The sequence below is a fragment of the Condylostylus longicornis genome, unplaced genomic scaffold, assembly GCF_029603195.1.
Source record: "Condylostylus longicornis isolate FDR11 unplaced genomic scaffold, ASM2960319v2 ptg000055l, whole genome shotgun sequence".
Classification (NCBI taxonomy): Eukaryota; Metazoa; Arthropoda; class Insecta; order Diptera; family Dolichopodidae; genus Condylostylus; species Condylostylus longicornis.
This window is the reverse complement of record NW_026578024.1, coordinates 7,108,265-7,124,923: the sequence shown is the minus strand read 5'-3', so window position 1 is coordinate 7,124,923 and position 16,659 is coordinate 7,108,265. Positions and strand designations below refer to the sequence as shown.

General features: G+C 24.4%; 1 protein-coding gene across 8 annotated transcripts in view; it reads left to right on the top strand.

Moving 5' to 3' along the window:
- LOC129612106 (GATA zinc finger domain-containing protein 14) overlaps positions 1 to 16,659 on the top strand; it is a 169,129-nt gene that overhangs the window by 83,651 nt on the left and 68,819 nt on the right. For all 8 annotated transcript variants that reach the window (XM_055525615.1, XM_055525614.1, XM_055525613.1 and 5 more), the window contains exon 3: positions 7,421 to 9,116. In XM_055525615.1, coding sequence (XP_055381590.1) covers positions 7,853 to 9,116 — 1,264 coding nt within the window. In that variant the 5' untranslated portion in view covers positions 7,421 to 7,852. The remainder of the gene's footprint in view (positions 1 to 7,420; positions 9,117 to 16,659) is intronic.

Here is a 16,659-nt window from a genome sequence, read left to right as displayed (position 1 = left end):
TTTTATTTATATGTACACCATGTACATAAACTTTTGACATTTTGTATAATATTTTCCATTTTACCATCATTTTCTTTACAAGTTCCACAAAATATTTGAACTTTAAATTAAAATTTTCTAAAACGAATTTTAATTAATTAAAATGTTGCTGCGTTTAACATACTCTTTTTTCAAAGGTTTGAAAAATGCCAAATTATAATTTAAAATTTTACACCTACATTATTTTTCATGAAGATTTTGTTTTCATACCCTTTCAGTTTTCCTTTTTTAATTTATTTTATTTGTTGCATAAATTTCTTCTGCAAAAGAAAAATTAATCAAATCATCCCAAAATAGAGAACATTAACTAAAATATATTAAAATTGATGAAATACGAAATTTGATGAATGAAAATTTTGTAAGAGAAAACTGATTAAATATAAAGGATAATTTGAAGGAAAAACTAATGGTACTTAAACTAATGATGATTTATTATAAACACTATATGAAATTAAAATAGTTCTACATAGGTATCAGGAGTTTGTTAACTATATAGTTTGGATAAAATATTTTTAAATTATGCTGATTTATAGAAAGACAATTGATTTTAAGAGGAATTCAATAACAATTAACACAAATCACGTTACTAATGGCTTACTATAAGAACTTCAAAAATTTATGTTTTATTATAGAACAACAATTCATGGATTCCGAATTTTTCAAAAAAAAAGAAAACATACGATTCTCTTCCAAAACTCTACATGTGCAAAGAACTAACTGAATGTACTTTTATAACAGAAAATACAGTTATAAACTGATTAAGATAGCTATTTATTTCCACCATAAGGCTGTTTTTTGAGAACACGTTCTGAAAATCGTCACGAAAATTATCGAAAATTCATGAAGAAATCAATGCGGAAGAAATTTGAGCCTGATGGTAACGCTTCTCTTAACTTTTATCTTGCCCCTAAAAGTATGTAATCAGAGGGCATGTTACGATATTAAAAGAATTATGTAGTTCAATGCCGTATCTTTAAAAGTTTGCTTTAATTTTTGTTAAAGAGAAGTAATAATAAATGAATTGCTTAAAGAAAATGTGCTATTTTACAAACTATTAATTTGATCAGAGTTAATTGTACCAAATATCGGAGCATGCCAAGACATTCTCTTTAATTTTATTGAATGGAGAATCCTATTGAAATCATTCTACATTTTACATATTATATTACTATTTTCAGACCTTTTCAGTTGAACATAGAAAGAAAATATAACAATAAAAAATACTTACACTCTACTTTAAGAAAAGGGTAAGTATGCCAAAAAACTGACATAAATATTGATTTATTATCGTGTAGAGAAAAAGGGGTTAACATGTTTATGGATGACATTATTACTAAAATTTTATTTTTTACTCTTAAGAAAATACGTTTGATTGACATATGATCTTTTGATAAAATTCTTGGAAGACATCTTATAATATTATACTAAAATGATAGCTAATAAATCAAAAAAATGTTTAATAAATAAAATTGAATTTTTAATATACTTAAGTATATTTTTTCTAAATAATATCACATTAACATTATTGAATAACTTAACAAACTATTCAACCATATACCTTCACTTTTAACAGGACATGTTCGGTATTAATCCTGTAGTTATCCACCTTATTAATATTAACTACGATATTATACTTGTTCGGCTTAATTTAATTAAAAACTTGTAAGAACAGAATAAATCGTATACATTTTAAGCTTATATATCTATAAATAATTTGGATAAATGTAGTTAGACATATATGCCTTTATATAACAAACTTGCTATCATATCTCTATACTATGTATATAAGGACAACAAATAAAAATAACAAAACATAAAAATGAAAATATAAATAAAATTTGTTCGATTAGATTTAATTTGAAATCAATATTTATACTTATTCCGAAACACGTACATTATGTATGTCTACACATATTTTATTTTGTAATTATACCTAAAGCTAATAAAAACTTGAATATCTTAAGAAGAATGGGTAGAAGATTCATTTATACTTACATAATATGATAATAATCCGGATCGAAATATTTAATGAAATTCAGAGACCTTATTCATCCAGAATTAATCATAAATTAATTATAAATTTAATACGACTAGAAAGTTGTACAAGAAATTTTTTTAATTTTACATCACATAGATATTTTGCGAACATTTTTTAAATAGAACTTCTCTTTATTTAGCATAACTCACTTTATTTAATGATATCTGAGGGTAACTCTCTTTCTGAACTCTTGAATAACCTGTTTATTATTGTGATACGAATAAGTAAAGCCATACCATTGCACATATTCTTTAATATTTTTTTTTTTCAATATAAAACTTTCAATAAAAAGGCTACTCATTACTGTGAAACCAATAATTTTACATATAAAGACAATAATTTGACAGATGTTGTGCTTTAAAAAAGCGCAATAGCTTTTGTACCTACTTCAATAATGTGGTTGTTGTTTTCACCAACAGTTGTAACAATTATAAAAGTACGAGCAGTAAAACAGTTATAATATTCCGAGTAGTATAACAGTTATAACAGTTATAGCAGTATTGGTTTAATGACATAAAAGCAGCTTCTCTGCTTTAGTATATTCGTATTTAGTATATTCAGTATATTCGGTGGAAAATTTCTTTTCGAAAATGCTTGAAAAATCTAATTTAAATCTCTGGCACATACAATATATTGGCTTTGGTAATATAATATGTGTAATGATAATTTCATAATATATTGGCATTGGCAACTATGAAATGAAACCCCATATTTTATTGGCTTTTACATAAAAACGAAGTGGTAAGAGAAAATCTATAATTTCTTAATAAAAATAACTTTCATTTTCGTAATATCTAAAATACATTCACAAAACATGTATGAAATTTTAACAAAAAATTTATTTCCTAAGTAAATAAACCTACCAATAAACTTCCTGATTTATATGCATACACTTTATTCACATTGCTTGTATTTATGAATATGATAATGAGGATGTTTCATTTTACATCGTCATTCTGCTTTCCTCAGGCGCATTTATCGCAATTTACACAGAGAATTCCGTATAAATTATAGTTTGGCAACAACAACTAATAGAAAAAAAAATAATCGTTACATTTATCGCCACACATTAATATTGTAACACGAAATGAAAATAAAAAACAAAATCAAATAAAAAATACATTTGAAAATCCTCATTTACTTAAGGTAGAATTTTTACATAACACTTTTTAACAGAACAGTAACAGTATTAAAAGAAATTTACATACATATTATTATTATGGAATAATCTATACACACGCAAAATTGTATAGTAGGTCGGTATATCAGTATTCTTGTTAAGCATTTAATTATTTACATGTACATGCAAACATACATAATTTGTACACGTGTGTAAAGTAAAAAAACAATTATTAAAATTGTGTATCACTTATTCACTTGCCAATTCACAAAAAGTTAAAAGAAAATTGAAAGACTACAAAAACAAATAATCAGAGAAAAGAAAATTAAAATTAAAATAAAAAAAAGCACGGGAGAAGAAGAAACAAACGTAAAACAAAAGTAGGTTGGGTGGTAAAAAACTTCATAACAGCTAAAGGGACTTCATGCATAATATTTAAATGTGTGTATTCCCCGTACAGAGAATTTAATTACAATTATAATAGAAACTTTGAAAACTAAATTGAAAAGAAAATTTTAATGTATGAAAAAAAAATTTTTTTTGTTTTCCGGCCTAAAGTAATTTTTTTTTACATAAATGTACGCATATTTACAAATATACATGTATGTATATATCTTATACAGGTAGGTGTATGTATGAACGTAAGTATATTTCTTAAAAAGTATTACGATATTTTAAGGTCAAAAAGTAGTAAAGCAGATGGTAGGCGTGGATTTTACTTGTATGAAATTATTTAAATTTATAATTTTTATAATAAATGAGTACCAACCTACTGTACATACGCAATTAATTACTATATGCAACCCGAGTAATGGCAACTCGTATAGGCTCTGTTTTGTACCATTTTCATTTCTTAATTTATTTTTTTCATCGAAATTCTAATTACGAGTATAATAACTCATTTTAATTAATAACTCTAAACCGTTGAATTTAATAGTAATTTTAATCTTGAGTGATTTTGCTAAACGTAATTCCATTATCACCAAATTGGAAATTTTTGTTGAAAAAACACAAAGCGTTCTTAATATATAATTATAAAATTTATATGTGAATGTAGTTTAATAAACAAAATTCGGTAGATTTCATCGCATTTGAAATTTCAAATTTTAAGAAACTCAAATATTAAGAAATTTGCACTTTCTAACTCAATCTCAGAAAATTTGTAAAATGATTAAGTAAATATACATCCAAAAAAGCCTTACGACTTCGTAATATTGATAAGTTAGGTTTATCTAGTTATGGGGTTCAACAACTTTTAATATTTTTATTTTTTAAATTAAAAAAGCTCATGGGATGCATGTAGAGCAAAGATTCACTCTTTAGCACTTCATTTTTATCACTAACTTAAATAGGCCAAAAAATGGGTATTCGGATTTTGGTGAATTTGTACACATATCGTTTTTAGCATATTTTCAAAAACAAGATTAAAAATGTAAATTTTAGAATTATTTATTGCTCTCGAATTTTGTTACCCTAAACAGTTTATCATTTCCTAGCATATTGCATTACTGTCCTACATACAGTTACAATTTATCATAAATTTATTCCGTTTATCTCACTTAACCATAATGTGTCGCCTAAATATATGCAATAAGATAATTTACAAATGAGTTGTTTAAAAGAAAATATTTTCACCTTCAAAATTCACCAAATAATCGAAATAAATATTGTAAAGATCGACTTAGTTTCATGAATGTAGTGAACAGAGGTGAACGGAAATCTGCTCCTTTGCGGGAACTATTTTTGACAGCCTTTGCGGGAACTATTTTTTTGTTGTTGAAGGTAACTGTATGTGTGTACAGTTAATTATAATTTTATAATAAAAGTTTACAATGAATTAAGAAAATTTTAAATTTTGGCTCTTTTTACTGCAAATAAAAACATGAAGTCTACAATGATGGCAAAATTTATAAAATTGCTTATATATAAAGGAAAAACTTTAAAATTAAGACCTTAAAATAAAAGTTATGTATGAATATAATAATAAAAAGTTGTAGAATAAGAAAAAAAAAAACAAAAACTTTTCTGTTCAATTTTATGATCATCCAAATTAAAAGTTTTTATATTGCAATTTTTTTATAAGTCCTCGACATTTTAATGTTCGGTAAAACACAATTAATTTTCTGTTTCCATTCAAGTGTATAACTTTTATGCAAATAAAAAGGCATGAATATTGAAATTTTATAAAAATTTAAAATGGAAGAAGATTTTTTTGGAATTTTCATATTTGTTATTAAATTTCATTAAAAATATTTTTAAATTTATTTTGAGTCTAGATTTTTAGATCAAAATAATTTTGTATTTGCTTTGAAATAGAAAATATTAATTCTATGTATTGTAGTTTTTTCATTCATAAATTGCGAAATTATTGCAGGATTAACACCAATTTATATGCGAATTATTATAATATTCAGTTCGAACTTGCATATGAGGCAGTTTCATTAAATGATATTTTTATTTAAATGATAGGTTCATTAAATAAAATTTTTCTCTGAACGAATCCAGCATCGTCAGTGGTAACGTAAAATTGTTGAAAGGTTTTTGAAAACGAAACATTGAAGGATTTCAAAAAAGATTTTAAATTCACTATTACTTTCCGGAATTTCGCGTTAAAGAAGTTGTATCAAGTGAGAAAAATATTTACAATAGGCTAGCATTCAAATGCAGATTAAACCTACATACGAGTGTAGTAGCCGTTCACTTCCCAATATTAATTGAATTTTAATAATTATCAGACAAGCTACAGTATTTTCAATAGTCATCTAAAGTATTCAATAAAATGTTAATCAAATCTATTAATTTTAAAATTTATTTTATGATATAAAAAGATTTTTTGCAGTAGAAAAGGCTGTTACGAGTACACAATAATATTGCATTATCAGAAAATTCATTCCACTCATTTTTGAAAATTTTAGAGCCTGAAGATTTTTAGTCCTGAGTAATCATATTATAAACTAAAAGTTTGGCAGTGATAATTAACAGTATAAAATAAATGTTATTATTTCTATTAAAATAAATATGTAAATATTTATATAATTCATAATTAAGGCAAAAAAACCCTAAAAGGTTATTATAACCTGTATAATAGTAATTATATTTATTAATATATGAATGACACTTAATTAAATTAAAAGAATAATAAATAAAAATTTTTACATATTGTTATATACAATCCGTATTTATATTTTATGTATAATTAAACTTAACCCCACACAACAATATTACAGTATGCTTAAAAGAAATATTATAATATAACATAACAGCAACATAACAATAATATTGGTATACAAGTAGCAAAACACATGCTTATTAATACATTCATTAAATTTAAAATGAAAAATTATACTCTCTACATAGGACAACCATGATATTGTAACACATCTTTACGTATTTAAGGATAATAAAAATATTTTAATAATTATTTGAAAATCAGGGATCAAAATGTCAGGTCTAAAAAGTTATTATGAATGAAAATATTCTCCTCAGATTTAGTAATTTTAATTTTGTATATATGACATGAAATGGTCTATACAAACATTATATGTTTTGTATATTTCATATTTTTAGAAAGTTTTAGTGTAAAATTTTATAATAGAAAAACATGCTGGGATCAATCAACTAAAGAATTCAATTTTTCATACAAACTTGTATAAAAATTAAGGTATGGTACCTTGTATATAATTACGAGTATTACAACATATAGGAATGGTATATGAAATACAAGTATGAGATGTCAATTGCACAATTGAATACAATCGCACTTCATGAGATTTTCCTCGTGATAACACTATAGTTTTTACACAATATCAGCTTGAATTTTTGAAGTTGACAAGGCTTAAATTTGAACTTTATTAATTCAAAACAAAAATATTACTGATGAGAGGTTTACGGTTTTTTAATTTTCATTGAAAGAAAACAATTGTTTGACATGCCACTGAATTGAGGACATTTTACTTAAAATTATCACTTAAAATTTAATTAAAATGTTAAAATACTCTAGCCAAATATTTAGAAAAAAATTTAGAAATTTTAAAATTTAATTGTATACTAACTAAGAATATAATTTATTGAACTATATCAATGACCTCTATTAATTCAAATTTATACCACATAGTGTATGAAAACTCTCATATTTAAATTAAAAACCAATTAAAACAAAATTTATATAAAATTATTTTTAAAAAACAATTAAAATAATTTAAATTTATTTTTTATAATTTCAGCCAAAAAATATAAAAATTCAACCGAAAAAAAGTAAACGCAACGAAAAATCACCAAAAATTATACTAAATTTCCTCTATAATAGAGTTTCATGTAAATAAATATAATTATTTATATAAATTTTCATATTTTTACTATTAAAACACTATAAAATACCTATATAATACTCTTAATAAGACCACATTTAAATATTTAATTCAATTTTTTAATAAAACATCTCTTTTTAATCTAAAAGCAAAAATACAAAATAATTTTCTATATACGATAAAAATAATAATAATAATAATTAAAAATTCAACAAAAAACCGCAAAAATAATTCCGATAATTTTTAATAAACATAAAAAATTATTTAAAATAAATCAAATAACAAAAAATTCATCAATAACTACAAAACCAACAACATCAGAATGGATGAAGATAGAGAAGATACAATATGAAATTAGATGGGGCTTTCAAGCCCCAAGGAGCTTTTCCATATGTTGTCGAAAGCTCCATAGGTGCTAAAAATAGAAAATATCGTGATAAATTTTATAGCAATAATCACAATAATAACAACAATATTTGTATTATTAACAATATAAATAATAATAACAGTTATAACATCAAAAACAACAGCAACAACATTAACAACAACAATAATAATAATATTAGTAATAACAACAAGAAAGAAATAAATTTCAATAAAAATTTTTTTAATAATAACAATAAAATTATCATAAATAATTTTTGCAGCAGTAATTATTATAGCAACAATAATCGTAGCAACAGCAACAGCAGAAACAATAGCAGCAATATAATAAATAATAATAACAGTGAAATCAATATTATTTCAAATTTATTTAATCAAAAGCAACAAGATTCAAATATTGTATATTATAAAAATTGCATACAAGCTAATACCGCTAATGCTAATAACATTAAAAATATTAATGAAAATTTAACACAATTGAAAAATATTAAAGGATTTCAAGAATCCTTAATAAAAGTTGATAACAACAATACCAACATTAACAAAAATTTTACAAACATCCGAAATCAGAAAAAATATAACAACAATAATAACAACTTAATTAAAAATAATAAAAACAACGACGACATTAATAACATCATTGGAAATAGTTTATGTTGTACTAGTACTCGTTATAGAATTGACAGGAACGTAACAATAACAACACCAACAACAACAACATTAACTATTCAAGAGAATTATAATAAAAATCAAGTGTTACCAAGTATTGTAACATTTGGAATAGTAGTGGCAGAAAACTCTAGTGAATATAAGAAAGATAAAAATATAACAACATCATTATTGTACGATTTACGAAAATTACGTAAAATTTTCAACAATATAATAAAATTTATATTGGCGGTAATTAGTTATCAACAAAAATTTGATTTTATTAAAATGAAAATGCGTTCAATACAATCACCAATATTTTTATTTGCGTCATCATTATTATTTACGGCGGATGATAAAAACGGTCGCGACACCATTAAATATGAAAATATCGGCCGTAACGGAAATCGTAATGGGAAAATAAAAAATCGCTTATTTAAAACTATGCCATTCTTTTATTATTTTTTATTTAATTTTTTTATTTTCGCGACATTACCAATATCCGTGAAATGCGATGAAAATGATTTTTTTAGCTTCAATTCATACAGCTTAAGTCCAGATTCATCACAACCTGATTTCGGTAAGTTTATTTTATAATATTTTAATTATTTATATAAGAATTTTAAAACCTTATTATGATCTATTTTTAAAATTTGGTGCTTTATGTACAAATTCATTATAATTTAAATTGAAAAACTGAGCGTTAATGGCACTCCTGAAAATCATACAAAAAGGCCTCCAGCCGATTAATTAACTTGGGTTTAAAATTAAAAAAAATCTCCCTAAGTGCCTCTAAAATCAGTTGAAGTATCTGGATTATTTTTCTAAATTGTTGTCCCCTAGTACGCAATATAAAAAATTGTTTGATTCGCTATAAAATTGAGAGCAGCAATAGTGTGACATTTTACTAACCGGAAACTTTCTGTTTCCAACTAATTAAATTTTAATTTCTAACTTCGAATTTCATATTATAAAAATTCTCAAATGACATAATCTTTGACAATTTTGACTGACATTAAGCTCTGACAAATAATCGAATGCCAGAAATTAATTCGTGTTAATAATGTTATGCTCTTTCATATCGTTATTCTTATTGATTTCTAAAGACAATTAAAAATAAATGATGTACGATCTAATGATTTAAAAAGCTTAATTCTTCAGGCACTGAACAATCATAAACTTCAGGCGAAAACATTAAAAATTAAATTGAGATAATCTTGTTCCTTGTTTTCTTTATAAGAAAGAAACGTGTTTATGTACTTTGTATAACTAATAACTTTTAATTCCGCCTAAATCCTTTTCGACTTTTTAAAAATTCTCACAGAATTACAGCCAAATTTCATTTTTGTTTTTGTAAAATAATATTCAATGAAAATATGTTTAGGTACTTAACAATATAACAAAACCTTGTATAACAGTTTGTATCGTATAAGCAATTTGGATGACTTCCGAAAAAAATTTTTTTCTTAAAGCAATTTTTCTTTTGTTTTAGCAATGTTAACAATTTAAAATCAATAAAAAAAATATCCTTGTTTTAAATAATGAAATTTTTTCTTCTCTTTGCTTTTCTTATTTCCTTTTAACTTTCAAAATTTAATTTAATTAACGAAATATCCTGAGAGCTTTCTTTAAATTTTTTGTTTCTTTTTTTTAAATTACTTTCAAATATACATATTGTATACATATATACGAGTACATTCGAATAAAAATTAATACAACTTTTAAAGTTTGTTACATCCTTATATCTTAATTACCTGTATTATTTCCATTTCCGACTTTAGTATCGAATTTTTTTTGATTAAGAAAGGACTTGCTCAAGCAACGTTTATCTTTATTTCCCGAGTGATAATACGGTGACTATAGCGTAGGTTCTTGAAATGTATAAGGTTTCGGGTTCAGGTTCTGATTGAATTATAAAGTTATATAGCACTGAAACAAAATCCGATATCAGCATAACTTATTGGTCTGTAATGCATATTGAACATGCCTACAAAACAAAACAAAACAATCAATATAATTATTGCAAGTTGATCCAAGACATATCAAAGGATTTGGAAATATTCCAACTTCCTGAAACTTTTGATAAACTTTTTATGAGAATGTACCAAATCCTAAAAAAACAAAGCAATTTTCAGTTTAAATATCAGATGTGTGTTGATAAATTGAAGCAAAACTGACCGCTTTCTTGGTACAACAAAAATATTACGCGGAACTCAATTGGAAAGCTTCATATTTTGATTGGGAACTAAATTTAACATGTAAAACAATATTCCAAGCTAGCGGTTAAATTCATGCATACTGAAACAAATATCCTTAGGGTATTTAAAAAATCTTCTCGTACACGTTATCACTAAAATTCTATTATTCAAAATAGCTTTGCCAATATGTGCGTTATATAATACGAAAAAATCTACCAATATTATCATTCATTTTACAAAACGGAGTGTTACTATATACTAATATTATACCTATAATCCAATTGTTACATATTATTCTATTTTATTTCTTTGGATAGACGTTTTCTATTTATTCCAAAATGAACCGAAAATATCTATTTGAACTTTAATAAACAACAAACAGAAAAAATCTCAAAGTTCAAAAAGAGTAAAAATCTTTTTATGCTTTTAAGTAATTAACAAAATAGAAATAAAACATATATACCATCTACATACATACAATAAAAATTATACAAAAACTCTGATGCTTCATAGTACAGTGAGCGCCAACCTAAAACTCATATCGACCCTTGGGAAAACGTTTATACAAATATGCCACATATAGAGAGAAAATGAATTAACAAAGTTTTATGAAAATATTATGGAATAGAGCATGAGATCAAATATTTCAATATAGAGATTATTGTTCAGAATGAAACTGGTATACCGAAAGTTATAACATAAATCATGCAATTATCCTATTCAAAAGGGTTTCTCTTCGAACTTATGCGGAGTAAAGCGGAATACTATATTGCCATAATAAGTCGCAAATATTCAAAATGGTCCCGAAATATTTTATTACAGAATTTATAACTACCACTGAAATAGCATACTTGTATGTATTATACCAGCCTATACCAGTATATTAGATCTATTAACACAAAAAGATAGCAAAATGATTGTGTATAATATTTTCTATAGTTATACAACTTGGTATTAATATTTTATTTGAACTTCTTCATTATACGAACTATATTTAATATACAACAAAAATGTTGTCAGAAGAAGATTTTTTTCATTATTATAGGCATTTCAAACTATAGGAGCCATATATCGAAACAAACATAGGCACATACAAATCCATGACGAATAAAAATGAATACATAAACTTAAAACAGAATAAAAAAGAAAAATAACAAAAAATTTAATGCCAACCTAATTAAAAAGAAATCCTTTTAATTACATCATTAATTAGAGTTCCCAAAACTGTTATAATAAATGTGTATATGTACACGTTAATACATATGTATACACTTATATATATGTATGTGTATATGCATTAAGAAACTAACATTTTGTATGCTCATAATTTTTCCTTTTTTTCACAATTCCTTTTTATTTTTTCCAATTTCACATGATTCGATTTTTATTTCCGAATAAGCAGAAATAAACGCCAAATAAAAAAAAAATAAAAAAAAAAATAAGCAAAAGTTATTTTTAGCGTTAAAAAATATTTCGAATGCTTATACAACAAAAGAAATGAATTTTTCATAATAGGATCGAAATCAACGGTGATAAAGGTTGAATATAGTGGCATGGCAATAGTGGTGATGTTTCAATACAATTTCTTGTTTACCTTAATACAAAATGCTTTTATGCTTGTATAATTCCACAAAAACGTTACAAAAATAAAACTGTTATAATGATTGTTATTTTATTTCACTCTTCATTTCATTTTTCTGCGTCGTAGTACACAAGTAACTGTGTACCTAATTATTCAACATTTTGTTGTTATACCAAATGAATACATATGTTTTTCAAATAGGGTGACAAAATAACAAAATTATTCCAATTAGTTGTCCTATTACAATAAAAAAAGCAACAAAAATGGAATAATCTTTAATTTAATTGGAATACGTTAAATAGGAGGAAAAAATAAATGTTTTGATCGACTCCGAATTCCCTGTCACACATTATTTTAAGTCGAAATTGCCGCATATAATATAACAGTTAAGAATCTAATAAAAATTCCATAAAAAATATTCCATATATACTCGTATTGTAAAAATAGAATATTTTCATTGGTTATACTCAGAAGAATGAGACTGACTGGCTCACAGCAAGTTAGTCACACTAAAATGATAGCCAGTGTTGACTACAGGTACGTTACAATTTGTATCATAATTTGTAACGTTTGTCAAATCAAACGTTTATCATTTTATAATTGTTAAAGTCCATGTAACTGATAACCATAACCCCTAACCGTATGCAATTTTTTTAGATTTTAACATATTACAATTTTTCAATTGAATTAATATCCTCACATCATATTCATATATCAGACATATTTCATTGTGGTCTCACATGATTTAAGCATGCATACAAGTATGAATATATTGAATTCATTAAAATTTTGATTAAGAGAATATGGAGAGACTCAAATGAATATGTAATCTCATTTACGGGTAATTTTTTTTTTCATATTTCATTTGATGGGGGTTATTATATTTTAATATTTTTATTCAATATTTATGAATTCTTATTAAAGCAAAATTTTCCAATATACGAGTATTACAATAAATATGCCTACTCGCTATTACATACATTACACACATGCATATTAGTACAAATATGTATATGAAATTGCTTTCATTTTCATTCACTACAAGTGCGATATTATTCAACTCAGAGCTATCTTAAAAAATGTACAGTATCATTTCGATATGAAAAATTACAGTATATTAGGAGAGAAATGACATGCAGAAATTTTTTGATTTATGTTCGAAATATTAATTTAATAAGAATCTGTCCAAAATGGTCGAAAATGAAAAAAAATTAATTCAGTACTTAGAGAATGCACAATATTGTGAGAGTAAAAGATGAACATTAAATTGAGAATCTCAGCAATCTAGAATTGTTTTATTTAATTGCGCTGATGATAAATATTAAATATATGACTTTAGCGGTGACATATCTAGAAGCGTAATAATTCTTAATCACTTATTCTAAATCTTAATCTTAAATTATCTGCATTGCATTCATTAGAAAATCTGCTGCATGACATTCTAAAGAAAAAGGAAATATTGCTTTCACATTTTCTATTTCAAATTTTAGAAAATCTCTGAAAAACATCGAAACTGAATTTATTAAATTTGTATAACATTTGGGGTGCGACATATGGAATTCATTTATTAATGTAATAATACATATACATATGCTATAATACTATGTGTTATATAATAATGATTTATCACATAGATTGTATTTTTTCTCATTTTAAGAGGTTGTCGTAATAGGTTCCGTGAGATGATTTTCATAATTCCAATTCCATTGAGAAATAAATGTTTAAGTGGAAATAATTGCCTTTTCATTTCCGTACATTATTCGTGTAAAATATTCACAATGCACATAAGAATACATTTTTATATTCAAAGCCTAATGTGTATATACACAAATGCATAATATGATAAATATCAAGTATATTTAATTCTATTTATAGGTTTTTCTTCAAATTTACCCTATACATACATGGAATAATTATATTTTCACAGTTGAATATTTTTTAAGGGTTCTAAATCAAAATTGAACGTGTAATTTTTCTAATTAAAATAGAATACAAAATTTATCAAAATAAATTGTTTTAATATAGAATAAATAATTGTAAAATTATACGGATATTAGAGAGAATATATTTAAAAAAATTGGAAAAATTTAAGGATTTATGATGAAGAGGTTTGAGGTACTCATTTCCTTTACTGACTCTTTATTATTAATTATATAAATGCGATTTCCAAAAAGGCAATAACATTTTTCATAGATAAATAACACGTTCTATGTTTTAAAATTAAAAAACAAGACAATAAATTCTTTCGCAATAAGGTGCAAACTCCTAAAAAAATCGAAATGTTATCGAATACTTCCTAGCAATCTGTATTCACATAGCAATAATTCGAGTCTTAAATTTCTAAAATAAAAAGCTTTTCCTTGTATATGGTCGAAATATGAAGATTTACAATATCTGAAGAATTATTCGAAGATTACCAATATCTGAAAAAAAATTTTCAATTCAGAGATAATTTATACAATATCTCTGTAGTCAATAATTTTTATGATTTACAATAATCATTGTCTGCGTACTACACTAAATTATTACAAACAAATTCATATTACTCTACGTTTCCATTTTATCGGGACTCTGTATTTATATATACCCGTACTTGCGACATGCTTCAAATATTTTAAAATTTATTCTTCGTTCCTCTTTTAATAACACAATTTATATAAACAGGTGATAGCAAATCACAAACAACTTATTAAGTGTATGACACTCAAATACTCTCTATATGGTTATACTTGAAAGCCAGTCAAATCAATATTCAACAAAAACAAAATTCCAATAATTCCATTTACAAAACTCTCGAATAATCTTTTTAACTTAACACCAATATTTTTACTTTAATCCAATTTAATTTCTCTGTTTTTTTTTCTGCCATTTTTTCTTTCTGAATATTGGCTACACATATGTCCTTAAATTAAAGCCAATCAAAAGCAATTTATTTTTATGATATGAAAGAAATTCTTTTACAGAACATCAGAAAAGAAAAATAAAAATTTTTTTCCAGATACTTAATGTAATTATGAACAATATCCGGCAGACTGATAATTTAATTTCCGGTATATATATATATATATATATGTATATATAAATACATTTACGGTTCATGTACTTAATATGGTACTATTAAATTTTTTCTTCATATTATTATAGACTGCTGGAGTGGCGCATACACACATTATGATGGGTTAATGCAGAATTCTTTATGACATATTGATGAAGTTTTATTGAAAACTTTAACATCGTTATTATTTTTTTAATTTTATACTGCATATGTCTGTTTTTTAAGTTTTCATGTACTTTGTATAACAATATTTATGTGTTTGAAATAATTTCCTTATTTTTGCAGGTAATATTGTTATAATTTGGTTCTTAGATATTTTTGATAAATTCTCGAAAAATTTTAAATCATTTTTATTATCCTTGTTCTTCTAACAATAAAATCAATCATTTTTTTTTTCTTAAAAATTTTTATTGCAAAAAAATTTGTTAATAAAGTTATACCAGAGCATTTACTCATTTTAATAAAAGAAAATCCTTAGATTGAGTTCTTAAAATTTTCTCAAAGAGATCAAATAAGATTTACTTATCAACATTGAATTTAAGAGGAAGTCTTCAGTTATTAATAATATTGAATGAATAAAGGAGTAAAGAACCTTAAAAATGTAGAGAGAAAATAAACAAAAATTGAAAAGAGAAACTTTTAGAAGCCTAATGGAAATTCCTTTAATAATCCCAAATTCCTTACGGATATGGTCGGAAATAAATTACACTTCCTTGTTATTTTGATGAAAATGAAAATTGGCAACATTTCTATAACAACACAGATTATATTGTACTCGTTCTGTCCAATACTAACAGTGAACGAACATTATAAGAAGTATTAACGGAATAAGTGTCTGTCCTATGTGGTATACCACATATTTAAAGAAATGTCGTGAGGACAAAACTTTAGTGTTGATCTTGTCTGATATAATATGTAGGTATATTTGTAGACAAAATATTACAGTATCCTGCCAGTATTGAAGTGACAATGACATAAACCAAATTTTTCAAAAATTAAATATTTCCTCATAGCATACAGCATGTAAGTAGCTCCACTTAATACTTTAAGGAAAAATTTCGAAATTTCACTTAATTTCAATTTTACTTGTAATAATAAATGTAATGAAAATTGCATATTTTTACGATAAATAGCAATTGTACAATAATAAAACAATATTTATGACAATTATTACTGGTATGTTAACAATTCTTGTTAAGCAGGCTGATATAACATTAATTTTTATAATTTAATAGAATCTGACGTTCATAATTAATTGAAAATATTTTCAATTTTAAAAAATTTAATT